Source organism: Cricetulus griseus, chromosome 3 (assembly GCF_003668045.3).
Source record: "Cricetulus griseus strain 17A/GY chromosome 3, alternate assembly CriGri-PICRH-1.0, whole genome shotgun sequence".
Taxonomy (NCBI): Eukaryota; Metazoa; Chordata; class Mammalia; order Rodentia; family Cricetidae; genus Cricetulus; species Cricetulus griseus.
The window spans coordinates 211,391,144-211,416,430 of NC_048596.1; the positions used below are offsets into that span (position 1 = coordinate 211,391,144).

At 41.4% G+C, this 25,287-nt stretch overlaps 1 protein-coding gene and 1 long non-coding RNA gene across 4 annotated transcripts in view; one reads left to right on the top strand and one right to left on the bottom strand.

The window, feature by feature from the left end:
* Positions 1–10,901, bottom strand: part of Apbb1ip (amyloid beta precursor protein binding family B member 1 interacting protein) — a 107,272-nt gene extending 96,371 nt beyond the window's left edge. Inside the window, exons 1-2 of one of the 3 annotated variants that reach the window (XM_035442795.1) lie at positions 10,639–10,901; positions 9,948–10,181 (exon numbers count right to left, since the gene is read on the bottom strand). Coding sequence is in view for 2 of the 3 variants with exons in the window: in XM_027405347.2 (XP_027261148.1) it covers positions 9,948–10,322 (375 nt within the window). In the remaining variant the exon portion in view is untranslated. Of the gene's footprint in view, positions 1–9,947 lie in introns of all 3 variants that reach the window. The other 2 variants (XM_027405347.2, XM_027405348.2) reach the window with 2 other exon arrangements.
* Positions 9,005–11,146, top strand: LOC118238596. The gene is made up of 2 exons (XR_004769319.1): positions 9,005–9,314; positions 9,894–11,146. It is a non-coding gene; the product is annotated as an uncharacterized LOC118238596 (long non-coding RNA).
* Positions 11,147–25,287: the final 14,141 nt, after the last annotated feature.

Here is a 25,287-nt window from a genome sequence, read left to right on the forward strand (position 1 = left end):
TCTGTCCCCCAAATTTTCTGACTATGTCCTCTCCTGAGAGGGGTGTGCATTGTCAGGATGGAGAGCCACTGCAAGCGAATTGCTGCTAATGACAACGTGTTATGCTTGTGACCTAGTAGGTGAACCAAAATGAAAACAAAATAAAATGTGACAACCAGTGTTGCCCAGGGCAACAGATCACATTTGGCAGGATGTGGGTTTTAGGGCAACATGCTTTGCTGTTAATTTCTAGTTATTTTTCTGTCCCTGCCACTTTTAGTCAGAATACATAAAATATAAGGTATGGAGGAAAAGGGTGGAGAGGAAGCATGAAAAGAAAATAAATTTGAGGTTGTCTTTGTGGCTAGAGTGCTAATAAAACACATGGGATTTAAAAATGGGCACTGGGGTGCATACCTTTAATCCCAGTATTTGGAGACAGAGGCTGGTGGATCTGAGTTTGGGACTAACTTGGTCTACAGAATTAGTTCCAGGACAGCTCAGGGTACATAGAGAAACCCTGTCTTGAAGAAAGGAAATAAACAAACAAAACAAGGTAATGAACAACAATAACAACAAAACCACATGGGATTTAAATATGAACTCAAATCAGGTGCTAGGGATAAACCATAGCAAACACTCTTTCCTTCCCTTTCCTTTAGTGACTTTAGAATTCACCCAATACCCTCCATTCCCCTGCATTAATCTCAAGCTGCCCTGTCCAGTTCTACAGATACCAGTCTCACACAGCTACCTGGCACTTGAGCTGTGGCTGAGCCTGGTAGTGCTGTACTCACAATCTCCCAGTGGATCTGGGAAACTTTAAAAAAGAAATCACGCATTAATAATTTTATTCTTGCTTAAATTTGTTATGCTTTTAAAATAATTAACACTCATTAGATGACATTTTCAGATTTTTCATCAAATAACAATCAGTTATGCTTGTTAATTTCTTTATATGGCTTCTAGGAAATCCAAAGTGCCATGTGTGGTGTGCATTGTATTTTATGGTTAGTTCTGGCCTGGAGGGTTGAGGATTACCTCAGCCTTTGACTCAAACATGGTTCAACATGAGGGCCACATCACATGACTATGGTCTGAATATTACTCACAGCTGCTCCATTTCCTTTCCCACTGAATTTTATGCTCCAGTCTGCAACACTGTTCCTTGTGCCTGAGGCAGCCTCCTTCCACTGGGCCACCTGGACATACCTTTTTCCTCCAAAACACACCTAGGCCATTAACATCCCCTGCCTCCTCCATCATTTTTGTCTTTATTGAATGAGTTTTGCACCTATCAATGGACACTGTACATTATCATGTGTTTATTTGTAGGCCATGTCTTCCCACTGGGCTGGAATCTTTTGGGCATGAGGGACCACATTTATACCTTTCCCACTGGTACCTGGTTGACCTTCAATAAATAAAAAGAGTTGAAATAAATCTGTGAGGTGATGGTGCAGGCCTTTAATCCCAGCACTCAAGAGGCAGAGGTAGGGGAATCTCTGAGTTCCTATCCAGCTTGGTCTACAGAGTGAGTTCCAAGACAGCCAAGGCAATGCAGAGAAACACTGTCTCAAAAAACCAAAACCAAAACCAAAACCAAAAAACAAAACAAAACAAAAAGTTGAAACAGGGAGAAAGATTAGAGATCCAACTATATTGCATTGAGAAAAATTTCATCTAACTAAAACATATATAAGGTATCAGCCCCAGCTTTATACACTGACTTTGCGGATAGGACTTCTTGGGATTTCCACCTGTTTGCCCAGTTGTCACTGCACTGAGCTTCCTTCACTATCACAGCCCATATGACTTCATTTCTGTTTGTTGTTTACAATAAGAGAAGTATAAGCCACAAAATTCTAAGCAGATGAAGAAGAATGAGTCTTGAATTGCTGACTGGCATCATTTATGGAATTGAATTAGGAGAGCAATAAAAGATGGGGCTATGGTGATAAAGGTGGCCCAGTCCTTCCCAAGGAAGTCACTATCCTAAGATGAAAACAACACTGTACCCCAAGCTTAGTTGGTTCCTTGACTTAACTGACAGCTGTGACTGTTAGCAGCAGAGATAAGCGGTCTGTTAATAGCACAAACACAGTTGTTGTAGATAGTCAGAAAAGTAGTTGTGAAAATATGTGAAATAACTAGAAAAATACTTCGTGGTATCTCTTTCATCCTGTCCCATCTACACAATTTGTCCTTTTGAGATAACAGCCTAAGAATCAAAAATACATTTTTGCTGTGGAGACCAGAGTAACCCCTGAGAAATTGTCACTTGATCCCTGAGGGGTCATGGCCCACAGGCTGAAAACATAGGTCAATGTGGTCCATGGCTTTTTATCAGGATTCCATTGGTCCTATCACTTCACAATTACACACCTTGATACCTGTTACCAAGCTAAGTGAAATGCTAGTTATCTTAAGCTGCACTAACAAAACTATTTCCTGACTTTCAGCTTCTTAAACACCTTGCCTTTATCCCTCAAATTTTTAGTAGCTTCTAGTGGATTCTCCATTTGAAATCTAGCTGCACAGTGAGAATGCATCCTTTTATTCCAAATCTGGCTTTAGATTTTGAAAATAGAAACTCACCTCTGGGCACAAAAAGCTCTGTGTTGGGGAAAGGCCTCATCCTGCCTCCCTGGGAACCATATTTCTACAAAGCAGTTGTAGAAGTCCTGCATGGCACACTGTCTGCATCACTGACTAACAGTGTACGTATGAACACAGGGTTCCTCGGTGCTAATTCCTTCCTTTCACACCCAATTGTTAAAGACAATTTGGGTTGTCCTGACTATGCCAGAAGTGGAACAGTGTCGATTAGCTGTGTTCTTAAATTTTTTGGGATGGTTTAAGTCTTTGGGTTTCCCAAAGGTCTTGTCTTATGTCCCATTTCTTAGATGGTGTAATGTTGTATACATTTTGGAGGCTCTTTAACTATCATTTTTAATTTGAAATGGGAATAATAAACTATTTTCTTAGCCTTGTATTTGACAAGCAGGTGTATTATGGTTACCATTTGATCCTTCATGCTCATCCCCCAAATGGAACTTGGGTCACCTCTTCCCTAATTTCCCACCACAGCTGATGGCAATTCACATTCCAGTCATTTAGGCCAAAATGTTCAAGGACATCCTTGGAGTTTACTTCTCTTCTAGCTCACACCCAGTGTCAGGAATGATGGACAGGATCAAGTATAGACTGTATCTCCTGTCTCTAGTAGAGGGGCATTGGGATGCAGAAGAGGTAAGGACTTGTTAGTCTGTTTCCAAAGTTCTGTCCTAAGGAATGGAAGGGCACTGTTTGATAGGGAAGAAAGGAGCAAAGCGGTCTTAGGGGAGAGTCTGGGGGAGGGAGGGGCAGGTGGATCAAGGGTCTCCCTTACATGAGTTTAAAGGGACTGGCTATTCATGGAAGTTTTTTGGTGTTGTTTTGGTTTTGGGTTTTTGTTTTGGGTAAGGCTCTCAAATTGAGCAATGCCAGGGGCGGGAGTTTCACTTAACCCCATTTTAATTCTAGAGTGAGTCTTATGAGGTTTCTTTTATAGTACAGCTTGTCCTTTCAACCTTGACAGAAGGCTAGGGTGATAGAGAATGTGAAATTTAGAGGACTTTGAAACATTTTGGAAGCTAGAGGATGTGAATTCTGAATTGTTATCTGATTGTAGTGAGGATGGCACACCAAATCAGGGCATAAGTTTTGTAATTAATATGTGGGCACCCTTTCATTATAGTAGGAAATGCTTCAACCCATAAAGAGAATGTATCAGTGATAACTAAGAGATATTTGTATCTCTTAATAGGGGGCATATGGGAGAAGTCTATCTGCCAATCCATAGGCTGGCAGGGGGCCTGGAATTCTGTGAGAGGAAAACTGAGGTTTGATGTTGGGGGGGGCAAAATAGCAAGTGTTTGTCAAGGCTTTAAGGAGCTGTCAATCTCAAGTTTGGAGGAAAACTTAGGATTTGATTAGATGAATGAAACAAGGAGTATATGTCTGAAAGAGCATGGGTGATGGGGTAGGAGTTGGGGGTAATGATAGGCAAAGAGAGATCGAGAAAGTGGATGAAGGTCCAGGTGTGTGAGAGCTGGGCTAGCTTATCAGTATGTGTTAGAGAGAGAGAGAGAGAGAGAGAGAGAGAGAGAGAGAGAGAGAGAGAGCACTATTAGTCTTTTTGATGGATTATTGCTGTGTTGGAAGAACAAAGGGCAGCATCCAAAGAATCTTGGACAAGAAAGGCATTGATGATTAGGGTCCCCATTTGGGTAAGGAAGCCTCTTTCCCTCCAAATTAGAATATGCAAATGAATTATGTTATGTTATGAGTCTGACTATAGCATAACAGAGGAATCTTTAGCCAGTGTTAGGGCTTGCTTTAGGATAGTGAATTTAGCTTGTTGGGAAATGGCACCTAGGGTTAGAGGTTTTGCTTTGATGAGGGTGTATGTTGTGGAAGTTAGGGAGGCCTTGGATGATGGCATAATTGGAGGCATAGGAGGTGATTTTGGGGAGCTCCTGTATAGAAGCCAAACTGGGATTTGGGGGGGGGGGTCTGTGAGTGAGGTAAAGGAAATGTGCAGGAGGGGGTTGAGAGAAAGACTTAGTATCTGTGTGTAAATGTGGGGGAGTAGTTGAGGCACAGTGGCAGTGTGGGTTGGAAGGACAGTGGCAGAGGTGAGGGTAGGAAGGGGTTCAAGGATAGAGTCAAGAAGCTAGGTATGGAAGGTTTGGACCTGGGAGGATGATAAAGTGAGGAAAGCTTGGTGTCTGAGATCTGAGCTCGAATTATAGTTAATAGATCATGTGAAGAAATTTTGCTAGCTTCTGGGATGATGAGGGCAGCAGCATTCAGGATGTGTAGACTGGGTAGCCATCCCTTTGTAACAAGATCTAGTTGTTTAGAAAGATATACACAGGATTGTAGGTATCTCCTGCTCATTGGCAGAGCCTGGCCCTGATGAGCATGGAGGGACAATTGGGTAGTGATAAGGTGGATGCTTGAGCTAAGGTCTGTTCAAGCGCTTGATGGGGTTTGAGGTGGGAACAAGGAGGGGCTCTTCTGAAGAGCCCCTAATAGTCTTGTATAGCAGTTGGGCAATGAGGGCAAAGTTGGGGATCCATATTCAAAACAAAAAAAGACCTAACGGGCATCATATCAACTTCTTGGTGGCTTGTGTGAGATAGTTCAAAGGGATAGTCTTATGTCAACTTGTCATAAGCCATAGTCATTTGAGAGGAGGGAAACTGTATTGAAAAATGCCCCCATAAGATCAGTCTGTAGGAAAGCCTGTAAGACATTTTTGTTTTTAGTGCACCTGTGGGTGGGGCCACCCTTGGGCTGGTGGTTCTGGGTTCTATTATAATAAAGCAGGCTAAGCAAGCCAAGAGGAGCAAGCCAGTAAGCAGCATTCCTCTATGGCCTCTGCATCAGCTCTTGCCTCTGGTTACTGACCTGCTTGAGTTCCTGTCCTGACTTCCTTTTGTGATGAACTGTGATATGGAAGTGTGAGCCAAATAAACCCATTCTTCCTTAAGTTGCTTTAATCATGGTGTTTTATGACAGCAATAGTAGTCCTAACTAGGACATGTGGTCAGGGGAAATTGATAGGGCCTATGTGAAAGAGAGAGGCTTAGGCAGCTCTAGGTGAGTTGGCATATTTTGACCCTAGAGACACGATACCCCAAGTAATAAGGTGTTGAAGAGAGTATATACAAACACGTGTACACATATGTCATTATATATAACATATATGCATATAAAATATGTAGTCATTTTTGAATACATGAAAATTTTCATAATAAAAATTTCATAATAAAAACAAAGGGAAAATAACCAGTCACAGCTCACTTCTTCTGGTTTCACTTTTATTTCTCTCTAGTCTAACAGGATGTTGTTACTTGAGCATAAATCTTCCAGCCACTATGTGGGAACATAATTCCCGTGTAATTAAGCACTTATCTCCTTCCCAGCACACAGACATATCTCTGATAAGTCTGAGATATAAGACCAAATCAGAAAGACTTCCAATAGAGTTAGAGAGAAGGTTAGATTTACTACTTTGTTGATTTAATCAATCCAGAAGGCCACCATGAGGAATTTGGATATAATAAAGATAAGAATGAAAACGCGATTAGGAAAGGAGATTACTTTTCAAAAGATAAAGGCAGTAACTTTAAAGCTAAAGAAGATATTTCCCTTGTCTTCCACCAATAACAAAGCAACTTTGTCATTGTTGGTTTGTTCTGTTTGGCTGTCTTTCATTCTGGTCCTACCTCATTCTGGTCTACTGTAGGGACCTGCTATGTGATCATACAGAACACAACTTCAGTCACATGTAGAATTATCTGTCTGGTTTTCTCCGCACTTCTATGCTACAAGCTTGGTGAGGACTCAGCTTTTAGTTTATCTGGGCCCTGGTGCTTGATGTAGGGTGCTGTTATCAAACTTTCCCAGGTCAGTATCAGCTCTGCATGTTACCCTTTATGTACATTTCTCAACCTCTCGGCACTTTCAATTTGTCAGTGACAAAGAGGAGTTACGGTAGTACAAGTTCAGATGTGAAGATTAACAAATCTAGTTGTAGTTCAGCCATCTCAGTGTCTGGTACACCACACAAGCTAAGCATCCTTAACTCTGAAAACTTCAAATCCCAGGTCTTCCAAAATCTGAAACATTTGGGAGCATCAACAGCAAACTCCACAGCTGACTACACACATGGAAGTTCAGAGTCAAACTATAGGCATGGAGGCTGGAGAGATGGCTTAGAGGTTAAGAGCACTTACTGTTCTTCCAGAGAGACCAGGTTCAATTCCCAGCACCCACATGGCAACTCATGGCTGTAACTTTAGTTCTAGGGTACCCAACACCTTCATACAGATATAAATGCAGGCAAAATACCAATGCACATAAATAAAAAAGAGATTAAAAATATATAGGCATAGAACACAGAATTTTTTTCAGCCTTCCCAAGGGGGGAAATACCCACTATCCCTGTTAACTGAAATACATAAACTGTTTCATGCACAAAATTATTTACAACATTGCTTAAAGCACCATCCAACTATGCTTGTAAAGTGCATGAAACAAATGAATTTCATGCTCATGATTGATCCTCATGATATCTCATATATATGCAAACATTCTATGCCCCACCCCCAATATGAATCAAAAATATGAAACTTCTTGTCTCAAGAACTTAGATAATGAAACAGTAAGTTCAATAAAACACAATGAGTATTATGTACTACCTCCTACACTGTGATCGAAAAGGAACCCAAGTTGAAATAAAAGGAAGGAAATAAGTCTCATAATATAGTTTTTAGTGATTCAGTTTCGTAGCCAATGCTCAGGAAATGTGTGGAAATAGACTCCTGAACTGAAGTTACAGTGTCTGTACTGAGAAGTTTGATGGCCTAGTGTGGTGTTTTATCTCCCCTCCTGCCTTAGAATTGGGACCTATGAACAAACCAGGTCTTGGGGTTTGAGACATTTTGCTGGTACCCTGAGAAGTGGAACTTATTTAGCTAGCATGTTTTGAACCTTAACTATGGTGATGGAAGTGGGGATGTAGTGGTGGCAGTTCTAGTCTCTAATTCCCCACTCCCCTCAGGCCCTACCCTGCTACCATGAACAGGGAGGTGGCTCTCCTCTCTTCTAGAGAAATGTACTGTTTTTCCAAGTTGCCTCTGAAAGCCATGTCTCCTGATAATTATAACTATGCTTCAGAATATAAACATCACTATACAACCAGTGTCTCCACCAAATACCTTTAAATCTTAAAATTCATATGTATTTTATATCTGAGGTCATATGATGCTTGAACTTTAAGAGACTTGTCATTTGGGATAAGGTAATTGGTAAAAACAGATACATTTTCACACTGAAAATGTCAATCATTCTAATTAATAAAAACTGTAACATCTTGAGGCTTGATCTAACTTCATGTGACATGTCATAGTCCAAGCACAGACCTACCACGCAGATCTATTCAGCATTTCCAAGGCAGAGATAAGGCACCCAGCCACTTAACTGTAATATATAATTTTTCTCACACATGAAATTATCCAAACATTGCATAAAATTACCTTCCGGTTATGTGTATAATGAGACAGAAACATTCATATTTGTCCTATTTTATTTCTGAAATATTATGGTTTGATAGACTATAGAACATAAACTGAATTTATTCTAAAAAACCCTGTAGATTCATTAGAAGGATTACTTACCAAAATAGATAAAATGAAGTAAAAAAAAAAAGGACTAGAAATAAAGAAAAACACAGATCTTTGAGAAATCAAAGTAGCATAACACAAATGTTCACGGCAATAAACTTTATAAATTGCTCACCATGTAATACTGAAATATCTAGAACTTTTTATCTATATGTGACATAAGGTGATGCTATAATGGAGAATTGGTACACATTCTCAGAATACAAAACTTCAGAGAAAATGTAGTGGGCGCTACAGAGCCTAGTAAGTATTGTGTGTAATTAACTACACATTTCAAAGTTACATTTCTTAAAAAATAGTAACTCTGGACTTTTGAAATGCAAAAGAATGGAATGTTGGCAACTTACACAGAGACCAGAAATTGCTTTGCTTGTTAGTGGTATTTCTCAGAAACAAAAACCATCAAAAGAGTTTATATTTGAGCTTGTACAGTCTGTTAGCATACCCTCGTGTTCCCTCTGGTATTGAGCACAGGACTTCACACAGCATGTGTGCCACAGCCGAGCCTCCCCCAACCCCCCACAGCACTGTTCATCTCCATTCTTACATGGGTATAACTTCATTCACTCTTGAGATTCAGTCTAATTTAAACAGTGTAATTAAGTCCATCCCTGACTCCTTAGTGTCAGATGTGCAGAAACAACCCGAGTCTACCAAGTACCAGAAAAGTCACAGATATTTGTAAGAACGCTGAAATTACCAATAGTTTGAAGATAACATTACATTTGGGCAGCTCTTTGAGCAGACAGGAAGCACTACCTGGAAGGACCTTACAGGATTCCCCTTATCTCCTGCTATCTTGCTAGCCAGCATTCCTCTCAAGGCCCAAGCTTCTGTGTGAGGCCCACAAGGCAAAACTCCTGGTTTGGTCTGAAGGCCAGGGTTTCCTTTCTGAATTTCAGTTTGGAGTCCCAGATTTTAGAAATACTAGCACTGTGCACCCCCTCCCCCCGCTCTTATTTGGAAGACCCACCCACCATTTCTTCTCTGCATTGCTTTCCTCTTTCACTCTTTTTCCCAAAACCCTCTTTGAACCGAGATGCCGAGTGGCTCTAGGAAAGCACGGTGTGAAATACATTCTCCAGGGAAAAAGAAGAGGTACATGTGGTGAGGTCGGGGCGGGGGAGTGGGGGGTGGGGGGTGGGGTGGGCTGCCCTGGGGTCTTTGGGGATACAAGAGCATTCTGTCTTTCATGATTCAAAGTATTTTCTGCATCTTGACTCCACACTAAATTAGGAAACTCGTGTCTGGTATTCAGACTCATTCTCGCCACATTTTACAAAGAAAAGGAGACAATTTGAGAGGGAAAGATTATCTTCAAAACAGCAAAATCAGTTTCTGAAAGTTTTAAATGAAGTCCACCAACTCTCAAAAGTCTCAGACTAGCGATTAACGGGCGCAGTGCCCTAAAATGCTCCCGGGTTGTTTTTTCTCAGACTCGGAGCTCAGCTCAGAGGTTCCAGGCCTGAGACAGGTAGCATTTCTTAAGCAGGAAATCCGTTAAATCGGGTGAAACAGAATGCAGGGGGGACAGAGGAGGGAACCCCAGGTCTGGCACAGGTCAAGTGCAAGGGGTGCACATGGGACCTGTAGCCTTCAGGCTGCACATGGAGCCCGGGTTCACGTGGCCGGTGCGTGGACCTGTGGCGCGCGGGTCCCCTCCAATTCCACACGCAGCGTGGCGGCCGGAATACCCCGAGATTGGGCGCGCGGGGTCGGCGTGCTGCTTACCTTGACGGCTGGGGTGCGCGGGCTGCGCCCAGAAGCGCGGGGCTGAGCTGAGATGCACCGGGTGGCCACAAGATGCTGTGAAATGCACCGGGCTGAGCCGAGCTGAGATGCGCGGTTGTCACCCCTGGGTTGAGACGGCCTGGAGCGGAGGACGTGGGCTCGGGGAGGAAGTGCTGTGAGTCCTGCCCTCCCCGCGCAGACTCGCCGCTTCGCACAGAGGTGCTTGCCGAGCTCCTGTGAGCAGACAGACTCAAAGCCCCGCCTCTGGAACTCCGCAACTTTGGCAAGTTTGGGCCGCTTCCCCCAGCCCCTTTCTCCCACATTGAAGAAAACACTTCCCGCCCTAAGGTTAGGGAAAGCCGCTCCTTCTCTCATCCATGTGGCGGTCTTTGTGTTCTATGAGATAAGGACTAAGATTAAGGCCCAGATGCTCGTTTGAGGGTTTAATGATCGAAGTCTCAGGCTAGCTGAGACACTCCCTACCGGAGAGTTCACCGGCTGATAACACCTACAGGCAGTTAGGGCTGGGACGCTCTGGACGAATCAATCCCCGTTATATTTACAACTTTGAGACTTCAGGGCAACAGATGTGAAGATGGAACCATTCACCTCAAAAGTTCCCCTTTCTGCCCTGGGAAACCCTCGAGCCCCCCGTGAGCTTCCGCTCACTCTCCACTTCCCCCAAGCCTACCGTCCTTTATTGCTCTAATGAAAGGATGCTGCTTCTGTTGAGATCGGTCTCCTGTATCTTTTATTTTCACATCGCCTGGATCAATTCTGGTCCAGTAAATTCCACAGAAAGTGAAGAGGCCAGCTTATTTTGCAATAACCTTTTATGTCTTTACTGCAGCCCTTGCTGAACTTCCTCTATCCAGCTAGCGTCATACTTCCTGGGCCAGCTCGGCATGGGACGCTCCAGAGAGGGTAGACAGAGGACTGCTGGTCCAGTGCGATGGACCAGAGCACAGAGTCTTCCTTGGTGGAGGTGGAGGAAGGCCTCAGCAGGGGGCCGTTCTCAGCCATCTCTGATGCAAATGGGAAGGTCCTAAGAGGTTTATTTTATTTTATTTTTTAGACAGCGTGACGCTGTGTTATACTGGTTGTCCTAGAACTTGCAACGTAGATCAAGCTGCCTTCCAACACACAGAGCTCCTCCTGCTTCTGCCTCCTGAATACTGGGATTAAAGGTTGTGCCACTATGCCTGGCTCCTGGTTTTTGTTCTTTTTTTGTTTTTCCATAGTTTGTATAACATAGGATTTACTGGTACTCACTTCTGAGACAAAGTGTTTGGGTAGATTTGAAAATACAGACACTAAAATCAGTTATGATTTTAAACGTTGATTGAATTAATCGCTCTTCCTCTACACAGCTGTGTCTTTAAGGGTTTGCTGTAGGGCAAAGTGGTGGAGACATGAAGACATAAATCAGACACATAAATTTATTTCACATAAATTAATTTCCTGTATTCAATAAGAAATTGTGTATTGCTTGTCTAAGAACAATGTAAACCGCAGTGTTGAAAACAATCGCTGCTTTGCTAGATGGCACACTCTACTTGGCAGAAAACAGTCAATACGATTATTTAACATGCTGAGGAATGTTTTTTGAGAAAATAAAAGGTAAAAGATAGAGTGTAATGGTTGTGCTGGTAGGTTTCTATGCTAATTGGGGTAATGGAAAAAGATTACCTTATGACTGACACTTGACTGACACAGATCTAAATGACAGGAAGGATCCAGTGATGTTAGTTTTACATGAGACTATCTCTAAGGGATGACACCTCCTAAAGTCTTGAGTTAGGACAGCCTTTGAGTTACTGTAAAAACAGTGAAGAAACTACTAATAGTATGGCTTTGGCAGGGTGAGGAGAACAGAAAGGAGATGAGATTGCAGAGGAAAAGATGGCCAGATGATGTGTCACTTTGCAGGTTGTCATAGAGATCGATATGAATGAGATAGGAAGCCATTGAGAGGAGCAGAAAGCAAAAAACAGGCAATAGAATGGAGAGTGATCTCCTGAAAGAGGAAATAATGGTCAGAGAGTTCTTTTTGGCAATGAGAAGACAAGGGCCAGCCATTCAGAAGCTGGAAAAGCATTCCAAGAAAAGATCATTGGATTGTGTTGAGTCAAGAGCAGAAGGTTAGGAAGGTGTCAGGGCTGGAGCAGCGTGAAAGAGGCTAGCGGTAGTAGACGATAAGGACAAAAGTGTGAGCAAGAGCCAGATCAAGCAGGATCTTGTGATCAGTGCAGAGGACTTTGGGCTGTATTGTAATTGCAATGGACAGTCAGTAGAAGGGATATAGCAACCAGGTACTGGTTTGATTTATGCTAGAAGCCTACATACAGACCAGTGAGTTGTTGGGAAAACAATTGAATGGGAATAAGAATAATAATAAGAAGAAGAATAAGAATAAGAATAAGAAGAAGACGGCGACGACGAATAATAATAATAATAATAAAATAATAATAATAATAATAATAATAATAATAAGAGATAGAAAAGAAAGAGGGAGGGAGGAGGGAGAGAGAAGATTATGAATGGATTTAAACTAATTTTCCCCCTTAGTAGTTTGTGGCAACAGTTTATATGAAATGGTTGAAAATGATGGTAGCTGAACAAAATGTGTAGCTCAAGCCTATAATCCCAGTGCTTGGGAGGTTAAGGGAGGAGTGTTGTAGGTTCAAGAGTATCCTGGAGTACATACAATTTTACCACAGAAAGAAAAATAAGGGGCTGGAGAGATGGCTCAGTGGTTAAGAACACTGGCTGGTCTTCCAGAGGTCCTGAGTTCAATTTCCAGCAACCACATGATGGCCCACAGCCATCTGTAATGAGATCTGGTGCCCTCTTCTGGATGTAAGGATACATGCAGACAGAACACTGTATACATAATAAGTAAATAAATCTTAAAAAAGAAAGTATTAACATTAAAATAATGGTAGCTTATTTGAATGGTATTCAAATAAGTTGTGATTTGCTGATGGGCTCAGAGCAGAGATGGGGGATGTCAGGGGTTAAAGAACTGTGATGGAGTCTCTTGTGGCTCTGGGACTAGGACAGAGGCTAGTGTGTATAAAAAGGTAAGTAGGGACCACTCAAGCCAGTCAAGCCAAAGATTTGTCTTCAAATCCTAAGTACAACGAAAATCTGTTAAATAAGACTCGAAGCTTCACATTGAAGGATTGTGTTCTAGAAAGAAATCACACGGGAACTGCTAACATGAAGAAAAGAATGGATGCTGGAAGATGTCCAAAAAGTTGGGAAAGAAATAATAATGACTTTGTTTGTTTGGTAGCCATGGAAACACAAATAAACGGATGCATCAGGAAGATATTTACAGGCTCTGTTGGCAGGAGTCTATGATAACTGGACATGAGCAGAGTGAAGGGGAGGGAATGGTAAGGCTGGATCCCAAGAAGATGTTCCTGTTATGATGGTTGACAGTCACAAGGTGAGGAAATCTGGAGAGGACTCTGGTCAGGAGAAGGTAACGAAATTTATTTTGAGCAGGTCAAGTGTGGTAAGTCTTTGGCAAAACTAAGTGGACACATGTCTGTACCAAAGAGGAAAAGCTATTGATAAGTGGAACATATACAAATCTCAAAAATGCTGAAAGGACTCTGGGTAAGTGGCCCTGCTCTGAGGCATCTGATGCCAGGGGTCTGCTCCCGGGATCTGAGCTCAGCAGCAAGAAAGAAAGAAATCAGAGAAATCATCACCCTTACAATTGCCACAAACAACATAAAATACCTTGGGGTAACACCAACCAAAAAACGTGAACCCACCATAAGAATTTTGAGTCCCTAAAGAAAGAAATTAATGAAGATACCAGAAAATGGAAAGATCTCCCATGCTCTTGGATAGGTAGGATCAACATAGTGAAAATGGCAATCTTGCCAAAAGCAATCTACAGATTCAATGCAATCCCCATCAAAATCCCAACACAATTCTTCACAGACCTTGAAAGAACAATTCTCAACTTTATATGGAAAAACAAAAGACCCAGGATAGCCAAAACAACCCTATACAATAAAGGAACTTCTGGAGGCATCACCATGCCTGACTTCAAGCTCTATTACAGAGCTATGGTCCTGAAAACAGCTTGGTATTGGCACAAAAATAGACAAGTAGACCAATGGAATAGAGTTGAAAACCCTGATATTAACCCACACACCTACAAACACCGGATTTTTGACAAACAATCTAAATTTATATGATGGAATAAAGAGAACATCTTCAACAAATGGTGCTGGCATAACTGGATGCTGGCATGTAGAAGACTGCAGTAGATCCAAGTCTATCACCATGCACAAAATCCAAATGGATCAAAGACCTCAACATAAATCCAGCCACACGGAACCTATTAGAAGACAAAGTGGGAAACACCTTTGAATTAAGTGGTACAGGAGACTTCTTCCTGAACATTAGCACAGACACTGAGATCAACAATTGATAAATGGGACCTCCGGAAACTGAGAAGCCTCTGTAAGGCAAAGGACACTGTCAGCAAGACAAAATGACAGCCCACAGACTGGGAAAAGATATTGATCAACCCCACATCTGACAAAGGGCTGATCTCCAAAATATACAAAGAACTCAAGAAGCTAGTCTCCAAAACACCAAACAATCCAATTAAAAAGTGGGGTACAGAACTAAATAGACAATTCTCAATAGAGGAATCTAAAATGAAAGACACATTAGAAAGTATTCAACATCCTTAGCCATCAGGGAAACGCAAATCAAAACAACTCTGAGATACTATCTTACTCCTGACAGAATGGCTAAAATCAAAAACATCAATGACAGTTTATTGACAGTGGAGAACGGGGAACACTTCTCCACTGTTGGTGGGAGTACCAACTTGTACAGCCACTTTGGAAATCAGTATGGTGACTCCTCAAGAAAATGGGAATGAGTCTACCACAAGATCCAGCAGTTCCACTCTTAGGCATATACCCAAAAGAAGCACATTGATACAACAAGGACATCTGTTCAACGATGTTCATAGCAGCACTATTTGTAATAGCCAGAAACTGGAAGCAGCCTAGATGTCCCTCAACCGAAGAATGGATAGAGAAAATGTGATACATTTACACAATGGAGTACTAATCAGCAGAAAAAAAACAATGGAATCTTGAAATTTGCAGAAAAATGGATGGAACTCGAAGAAACCATTCTGAGCAAGGTAACCCAATCACAAAAAGACAAACATGGTATGTACTCACTCATATGTGGATTTTAGACAGAGTAAAGGATTATCAGCCTATAATCCACACTGCCAGAGAAGCTAGTAAAAATGGAGGACCCTAAGGGAGACATACATGGTACCCTGGAGAAGGGGAAAGGATCAAGTTCCCCTGAGCAAATTAGGAGCACGGGAAGGAGGGGAAGGGTGCTAGGAGAATGAGAAGGGGTGAAGAGGAGGGAAGAGGAGGACATGAGGGAGCAGAAAGGTTGAGTCAGGGGAAGAATAGAAGATAACAAGAATGGAGATACCATAATAGAGGGAAACATGTTAGGTTTTCAGAGAAATCAGGCACTAGGGAAATGTCTGGAGATCTACAAAGATGACACCAGCTAACAATCCAAGCAACAGGGGAGAGGCTACCTTACATGCCTTCCCCTGATAATGAGATTGATGACTGACTCATTTGCCACCCGATAGCCCTCATCCAGCAGCTGGTGGAAGTAGAAGCAGACACCCACAACTAACCACTGAACTGAACTGGAATCCAGATGCAGAGAAGGAAGTGAAGAGTAAAGGGGTCCAGACCGGGCTGGTGAAACCCACAGAAACAGCTGACCTGAACATCGGGGAACTCTTGCTCTCAGACTGATAGCTGGGATACCAGCATGGGATTGATCCAGACCCCAGGAACATGGGTTTCAGTGAGGAAACCTCGGAAATCTACTGGATCTCCTGTTTTAGTTCAGTCCTTATTCCTAGCATAGGTGTGGGCTTTGGGAGCCCATTCCACATAGAGGAATACTCCCTGAGCCAAGACACATGGGAGTGGGCCTAGGCCCTATCCCAAATGATACTATAGACTCTTATGACACCCTATGGAAGGCCTCACCCTCCCTGGGAAGCAGAAAGGATATGTGATAGGTAGGGTTTTAGTTGGGGAGTTGGTAGGGGAGGGCGGGAGGGAGAAGGGAACTGGTATTGTCATGTAATACAATGTCGTTTCTAATTCAAACAAAAAATGTAAAGTAAAAAAAATGCTGAAAGGAGCCATACTATAAAATAGAAAACATTGTGTGATGTTATATAAAATTCTTAAAACTCAACCTCATTGTGTGAAAAGTGGGGAAACAGGAAGGAATATGGAAGGGCTAGGAAGAGGTAGATGTGGTGAACCTGTTCAGTGATGGCTTTGGTGGATGTGTGTGTGTATCAGAGCTGAGCAAATCACACATTTGGAATACGTGCAGCTTCCTGTGTGCCATTTGTACATCAATATGATTTTGAAAATGTATTTCCTTTTTGCTTCCTCTTCTTGCTCCTCCTTTTTTCTTTTTTCCTGTTTGTTTATTTATTTGGTGGTTCTAGGGACTAAACTCTGGGCCTCACACTGTGCATACACTACCGCTGAACTACACCCCTGCTTCAAGAGTTAGAATGAGCCTTGGAAACTCTTCCCCAGTTCACTTAGTCTAACTTCCCATTGCCCTCATTCTTTAATCTCTTGCTCTCTCTCTCTCTCTTTGCTTTTCATTCTCTTTCCCCACGCACTTGTCCTCTTCCTTTACAATCTTTGCTTAGATTGAAAAAAGAATCTGTTTGAAATGGAAAATTTGTTATAAACAATTTCTGGCCCAGGAAAACTTGTGATTCCATTTTCAAATTTGCCATCAAGCCTAGCTTGGATTACCCAGTGAAATCCTGCCTCAAAACTAAACAAACAACAAAAAGAAACCTCCATTATAAAAGCCAAATGAACAAATTCTAGTTCAGTTTTACAGCCTATGCTTTGAGTAAAGGGATAAAATAATTCATTACTGAATTTTTTATTAGAACCATATGAAATATTTCTCTCCTTTAAAATTGTAATTTGTTTTCCCCTAAGGAAAAAAAATAAATTGTTATTCTCTCCTGGAACCATGCTTACATTAGTCAATGAAATGGTATTTGATAAGATCATTTCCACTAAGTTTTCTGTTATTTCATCATTCTTCTTATCGAAATTCTAAGACACTTTTCATTGTCCTTTAAAGGGAATTTTATCTGAATTTTCCCTAGGCCCTGTTTCATGTTGACATGATTGTCTCCCATTTGAATTTCAAGGTGTGATTCTCATGAATCTCTGTGGGCAGGGCTACAAAGTTCCCTGCCCCCTTCCCAAGTCTAGAGGACATCCCCTAGTTTAAAACTTCCAGAACTTTACTTGCTACATTCTGTGCACACAGGCAGGTGACTGTACTGTTCAAGTGTGGAGCATGGAGGACATTGCTCCTCGGGGAAGCCAGATGGAAATTGGGGTACTTGTTCTCCTGAGTGACAGTCTCATCCCTGTAGTCTCAGCCAATGAGCTAGGCAAAACCCACCAGGTCCCTCCTCTGTTCCTTTTCTCTCTTGGTTCTTCCCTTCACTCAATCTTTATCTAATGCAAGGCTGAAAATACAGGTAGGAAAATTGAATTCTGCTCAGTTGCATAGGATTTCAGATATCTTTTCTACATTTGCCGTCACTCACATCCACTATTTTCTTCTTCTGTAACACAGAATCTTGAGTAATGCGCCCACTTAGAGGGATTTGTAATCCAGACTCCGTAGCTAGTCATGGCCATGGTAATTATTTTGGTCCATGAGAGTTAAGTGAATGGATCATTTGGAGCTGTAGAATGACTCCTTCCTGCTGCTAGAAATGTGGATCCAGTTACTCCTCTCTCACACCACGAGGCGACCCTGAGTTCAGAAGATGTACAAAAAGTTGTTGGAGCAGCAAACTAAGGAAAGCCTGGGTGTTTGAGAGCTCTGTAAATGAGTATTTCACAGCTCAAGTCTGTTTTCTTTGAGATAGTCTGTGAGGGAATAACCCTAGTGTAATTAAGTCTTTAATGTCATATGTCTGTCATACATAGACAAAAAACACTTCTTATCTTACCCATGGAACTCAGTTTCTGAGTTTTTTGAAGTTTAAGAAACAAGACTTGGGTTGGGAGGTGGATGGCTCAGGGGATGAACCACTTGCTGTACAGGCCTGAGGACTGGATTTCAGATTCCCCAGAACCCACATAAAGCAAGATGCAGTAGTGCATGTTCATAATCCCAGCATGCCTGAGGTGATGTAGGAAGCATAGACAGGAGAGTCCCTGTAACTCACAGCCCAGTCAGCCCAGTGTAGGCAGTGATGAGCAACAAGGGTTCCTGCCTCAAGCAATGTGGAAGGGGAGAACTGACACCCAGAGTTGTCCATTGACTTTCATATAATCTGTGGTACTTCCTGCACTCACACAGGAACACACACACACACACACACACACACACACACACACACACACACACACACACTCTCTCTCTCTCTCTCTCTCAGTGGGGGGGGGAGAAAAGTGGGGAAGAAAGAGACAGAGAGAGATACACAAAGAGAGAGACACAGAAAGAGACAGAGAACTCTGCTTTCTGAGTTTTCTTCTTTGTATGTGTTTACAGATAGTCTCTGACATTTCAGTCCCAACTTCTGAAGCTTATGAGAACAAGACAAGGCCATGACACTTGGGCCCTTGAATTTCCTGTGACAGCCTTGCCCTGCAATCCACAATGCTCACAGTGAGCTGTTTGTACTGAGCAGTGGTATAAATCAGGAAAGTGTCTCCAGGCACGAGGAAGTATGTGTGGAGGGAAAAAGATTTCCATTAATGCTGGCAGAGACTAATCCAATGTCTTCTTCATGAACACTGTAGTCCACAGCCTGGTCTAGCCTGTCACATTTTGTTTTAGGTACATTTTTATTGCTCTGTGGTAATCAGTGTTTCTTTGCTGGTACAAAATGCCTGAGAAAATCCATTTACAGGAGCAAAGGGTTATTTTGACTCATGGTTCCAGACAGCCAAGGTCATGGTTACTTGGATTTGTTGTCTCTGGCTTGCAGTGAAGTAATGCATCTCAGCAGAGTATAGAGTGCAGGACCAGAAGACAACTTGTGGATTTGCTTTTCTGCTTCCATCACCTAAGCTCCAGTATTCAAACTCAAGCCAATAGACTTAGCCACGCTTTAACCAGCTGAGCCATCTCACTGACTCACATGTATATGTTTACATAGGTGCTGAAGAATTTTGAGTTACATTTCCAAATTAAGTGCTATTTCTTTGTATAGTAACTGATATTAATGCTGGTGTGCAACAAAAATAAAAAGACCTCTGTAACACGAATAATAAAAACCCAGAGACAGATATTGGGGTTTAAGCTGAAAGATCAGAAAAGCAAAGCAGCCGGCAAGTAGCTCTTACCTCTACTTCAGGCTGAAAGGGCTGTCCTTTCCACAGTGTGGCTGGAGACTAAATCTCTGAGACTGAATACTGAATGCCCTGCTGCTATCTTATATACCTCTCTAGAGCTGGGATTAAAGGCGTGGGATCCCAAGTGCTGAGATCTCCTTTGTGTGAGCTGTTTCTATTTTAGACTGACTCACTCTCATGTAACCCTGGGTGGCCTTGAACTCACAGAGATCCATCTGTCTTTGTCTCCTAAGTCTGGGACTAAAGGTGTGTGCCACCACTGCCCAGCTTCTATAGCTAACTAGTATGGCTGGTGGTATTAAAGGTGTGTATCACCATTGCCTGGCTCTATGGCTGTGGCTAGCTTTGCATTTTGATCTCAAGTGGCTTTATTAAATCATAAACAATATATCATCACATACTTCATCTTCAATAAATCTTTTTCGTCAGAGTTTTCTTCTCATGTGCATAAATGACAAAATAAATGTAGGCCCTTAGACTGAAAACCATTTTTTAAACATTCCACTGGAATGATTTATTTTGAAAACTAAAAAGAAAGTCATCAGGCAGAAATCAGGCAAAGCCCTGTTAGAGCATCACATTTCTACTTACATATTTGGCTAGATAGTCATCTGAAGATTAGCTAAGAACATTTGGGCACTTAGTAGTAACTCAAGTCATTGCTAAATAGTGTTTCTCTCAACATACAGTTACGTCTTGTCTAGAAAGATGCTGTGTGTGACACTATTCTTGGGGAGACATGAACAGATGTCTCCTTATCCTTATCCCAGAGAGGAAACTGATGACAGGCCAAAGTACAGATACCACCAAAGTTCAAGTTAGTTCCTATAAGAAGTTACTTATAGGAATATAGGTAAGGGGTTATAGCACCAGAAATTATTCAGAGACAGCCACATCCCAAAGCCTACTCCAGCATGGGTGACTGCTGATGGAAGTAGGGAGTATCTTTTCCAGGCAGTTCAGCTGGTCTCTGCTTCTTCCAGTCCTCTTCTAGGCAGAAGACCTTGTTTGAGAGTCTTTCAAGCTGTCGTTACTACACATATGAGGAAGGAGGGGCCTTCTGAATCTTGTCAGTTTCGGGGACTTCCTGAAGCCTTTGAGTGGTTTGCTTCCTGAGCTTAAGGTGCTTCCCTAAATGGTGAGGTGTTCTGTCTCCCTTCTAACATTCCGTGTCTTAAAGAGCTTCCTTCCAGATGGGCAGTTTTGCCTTGGAGGATAATATATACAGCAAAGGAAGACACATTTATTTATCAAGTTAAACTTTCTGTTTTCTTTAGGACGATGTGTCTTCCGACCTTCCCCTCTCTCCTGGCAATGTCCTGATGTTCTTGCTCAGTGGCAGGGTAGAGAATAGAGACAAAGCAGCCAATGGTCCACAGAGTGGGTTTTAGCTGCTCTTTCTGTGGCGACACGTCTGCATCACCATGGACAAATGTGCACATGCACTAAACTCGACGATGGCATGGTTTGGAGCAGTTCAGTTCACTTTGACCAACTCTAACAAAGAGTTTTATCATTTGAAAACTGTAGGACTTTAATTCAGTCTTTTACCGAAGCAACAAATGATTTCCAAATCATGAACACCTGTTTCCCTATTTATTTAAAGCTTTTAGTAGATGAAGTTATGCTTATAATGTACATGTAATTGTATAATGCAATTGCTAGTTGCAACATTGCAAAATGGCTAAGTTAAGTTAGTAAATGAAACATACACATGGATTCAAATAATCATTTTGTGTGTGTGTGTGTGTGTGTGTGTGTGTGTGGTCAAAGACTTAAAATCTTTCTTAGGAGATTTTCAAGTTCACAGTATGTTATTGCCAATTATAGTTGTCATGCTATAAGATAGGTATCTTTAGTTATTCTCCTTGTCCAATTGACATTTTATATCCTAGATAATATCTTTCTATCTTCCTTATCCACTTTATAATTTCCACTCTTGTCTTTCTGGTGAGAACTGGGTCAAATGAATGTTTGTCTTTTGCTAAGGAGCCACCACTGCTGCCTCTCATTTTGTTCATGCCTCTCTGCTATCGTTTAGCTCACTTGTCTGCATTGGTGATCTTCCTCATTATGCCATGAGGTATTTGTAGTAGCCTTCTGTTTAATGATTTTGTAGCCAAGTCCTTAGTAGATATGTCTCAATTGAGCCAGTCTTTCCTACTTTACAGTCTGTTAGAGACACTGAATTTCTAGTTGGTTTCTTGGGAAAAGCAAGTAAAACTCAATGGAGAGAACGACAAAGTTCGTGCAGACCAACATGAGGATGTCCTTGGATTTTAATGTGACAGGATTGACAAAGGTTTCTGACTTTTCACAATTGTGAGATTCAGCCACACACTAAAATATTAACGAAGACCTCTGACCTAGTCTAAGGAAATGTCAGGCCACACTTGCTTTTGATATCAAGTGAATCACTCTCAAGATCTTTAGTCAACAAATGGCTAGGTGTTCAGAGTTAACAAATGATCCACCTCTGTTTATTTCCTTCTTGGACTCTCCTCCAGCTAAAGGATGGGAACAAGGAGCCAACAGCTGGTGGCATACAACAAAAGCAACACAAATATCTTCTGTGTAATCAGTAATTCTGAAATGTAGAATTTGGCTCAGTTAGGGGGCAATGCTAGGTTTCTAGTTCTTGTCACAGAGCTGAGCTCACCTGGCGCCAAACTGAGCCATTGCATGTGGTTCAAACAGCTGCACATTACAGTCATCACAGGAACTTTTCAAATGTAGCAGACACTCAACTCCCCATGTCCAGGTCCATTAAATCACATTTTCAGGGGATGGAGGAGGACTTTAATATTTAAAAATTCTCAGGAAGTACAGACTCTCTGAGGGTGAGGACCACTGGGCCTGATAATTACTGAGGCAGGAAAAGAGAGAGCGACTAATGGATGACCTCAGGCTTAGTGTGCCTGAAAATGAGAGTCAACATGGGGTGAACTACTGGGCTCAGTGAGAGAAGAGTGGAAAATGAGTGGCAGTTTTTGTTTATCTTATTAAAAATGACATATGCTCTATTCTTCTGAGATCCTAATTACATATGTGTGCAATGTGTTTTACTGTGCTAATTATGTCTCTGGCTCTTTTTTATTTTTTAAATAGATTTTAATAATTTTTTTTCTCCTTGTGCTTTGATCTTTTATTCTATTTCCTAGTTCATTATTTTGAGCTGTGTAATCTTCTGCCAAACATAATTGATTTACTCTGTAACTCTAGAATTTCTATTTGACTATTAAAACTGTTTGGTTCTCTATAGTATCCATTTCCATCAGATTTCTTAAACATGTTAATCATACTTATTTTTAAATCTGTGTCTAATATTTCCAACATCCATAATTTCCCAAGAGTCTGTTTATTATTAGTCATTTTACCATATAAGCTTCTATATGCTTAGATGCCTGGTTTTGAACTTTTTGTTTGACATTGCAGTTGTTTTGTGAGGCCAAGGTTGGCCTCAGACTTACTGGATCCCTTCTGCTTCAGCCTCCTTCGAGTTGTGACTTGCAGATCAAGCCATTGTTTCGTGATTTAAAAACAAGCAAAGCCCACGTCTAATCAGATTGGTCATTCTGGAGAAAAGCATAGTAGAAATGCCCCCCCCCCCGGCCCAGCCCTTGACCACTTATGAGCACATAGATTAGATAGATACATGAAAAAACTTGTGACATTTTTATTCCTCTGCAAAGGCTATGAGTGATTGAAAAGTTGTTTGTTTGTTTGTTTGTTTTGCTGCATAATGATAGCCCCTCTTTTGGTTAGTTTAGTTCTGTGGATAGATTTGGTCAGTAAAAAGCTAATTGACATTGTGCTTTCAGTAGTTGTATATGGAATTAAAGCAAATAGACAAACAGAATTTGGGGCTAGAAAGATAGCTTGATTTGATAAAGTGCTTGCTGTGAAGGCCCAACTCAATCTCTAGAACCCACATAAAAAGCTGGGCATATGTAAGAAGCGCTAGTGCAATGGTGGCACAAAAGCTTGGGAGTAACCACCCAATAACTGATTTGACTCAAAGCCCACTCCATGAGGTGGAACCAATACTTGACACTGTAGGGGTCACCAAGATCAAAAAGCCTGAAGGGACCTAGGGTAAAACAAAATAATACTCATGTAATAAAAGAAAAAAAATGCAGTGATAAAATGACTGCTAATGATATTCTGCTAACTCATGGATCAGTGCCTTGTTCAGCTATCAGCCAAGACCCTTCCTCCTGTAGCAGATGGGAGCAGATGCAAAGACCCACAGCGAGACATTACGCAGAGAGTAGAACACTCAATTCTAAATGGGATGTCTCCATCAAATTCCTCCCCACAGAGCTTAGGGAACCCTGTGGAAGAGGAGGTTGAAAGAGTGTAAGAGTCAGAGGGGATGGAGACACCAGGAAAACAGGGCCCTCTGAAACAATGTGAGAAAAGCTCATGTGAACCCACAGAGACTGAAGCAGCATGTACAGGGCCTGCACAGGTCTGCACCAGGTTTTCTGTGCTTATATTGTGGTTTCTAGTTCAGTGTTTTTTATAAGATTCTCAGGTAAGTGAAAGAGAGTGTCTCTGATTCTTGTGTCTTTTCTTGGACTCTTTTCCTTTTGTTGGTTTGTCTTGCCCAACTCTGACTTCAATGGGATAGTTTTGTGTTATCTTATTATGTTAAAAATGAATAATAAATGAATTAAAATCTAGCCACCAGGGTAAAGGTTAACAACTGAACTGTCACTTCTACCTGCCAGGAGAGGGAAAATCAATTTTCTCCAGTAGAGTGACGCTGGTTATATCAGCCACTTAAGGAGAGGCCTCATGCTCAGGAGTGGTTCACTAACATATAATTAGCCTACATAGTTTGGCTTTTTTGTTTGTTTGTATGCTTTTGTTTGGCTACAGTTTGGTGGTTTTTTTTTTTAAGATGTGATTTTATTTTGTTTCCTTAAATGAGGGTGGGGGGTGTTATATTGTCTTTGTTTCTTTTTTTGGAGAAATAACTTTAAGTTGCAGTAGGGTAGGGAGGGGAAGAGGATCAGGAGGGATTTGGGAAAGGGGAAGCATATGATCAAAATATATTTGAATTTGAAAATTGTTTTGGACAATGAAAAAAAAAAACTGGGCATGGTGTTGTGTGCTTGTAATCCCAGTGTTGGGTAATCAAAAACAAGGCATGCCTGGCCTCCCGGGCCATTCTACATCCTTAATCGGCAAGCTACAGGTCAACCAATAGGAATCTTGTCTAGAACAATATGGTGCCTGGTCATTCTGAGGAGCAGTATCCAGGGTTATATTTGGGCCTCCACTCACACACGCACATATATTTATACAGTGCCATGCATACATTCACACACCTGTATACACACCCCACACCCCCAAGAGTTTTTATATCTAGCGTATGACTTTTAACTTTGAGAATAACTCTTAAGTTTAATAAAAAACAAAACAAAACAAAAAAAGTTTTGAATCTCCAAAGCCTTAAATAATCCAAGTTTTTATAGCCTCAAATGAGAGAAAACTCTAAAGCATTATGTCGATGCACAGGAAGAATATTTGGAATATTTAGGGTATCTTTAAGGCTATAGTTTCTGAAATAGTAAGTTATGCTATTAAAAATGGCCTTTTACTGTTCTAAAAAAACTACAAATGTTCAGTTAGTATATTTTTATAAAACGTTCAGCATCCTTAGCCATCAGGTAAATGCCAATAAAAACTACATTGCAACATTCAGAATGGCTGTCATTAAGACAAATGATATCAAACAAATTCTGGTGAGGATGTGGAAAAAGGTGGGAATATAAACTGGTGAAGCTGCTATAGACAGTTGAAGGTTCCTCAAAAACTAAGACTATCATATGATCCAAATGTATCACTACTGGGAATATACTCCAAAGAAC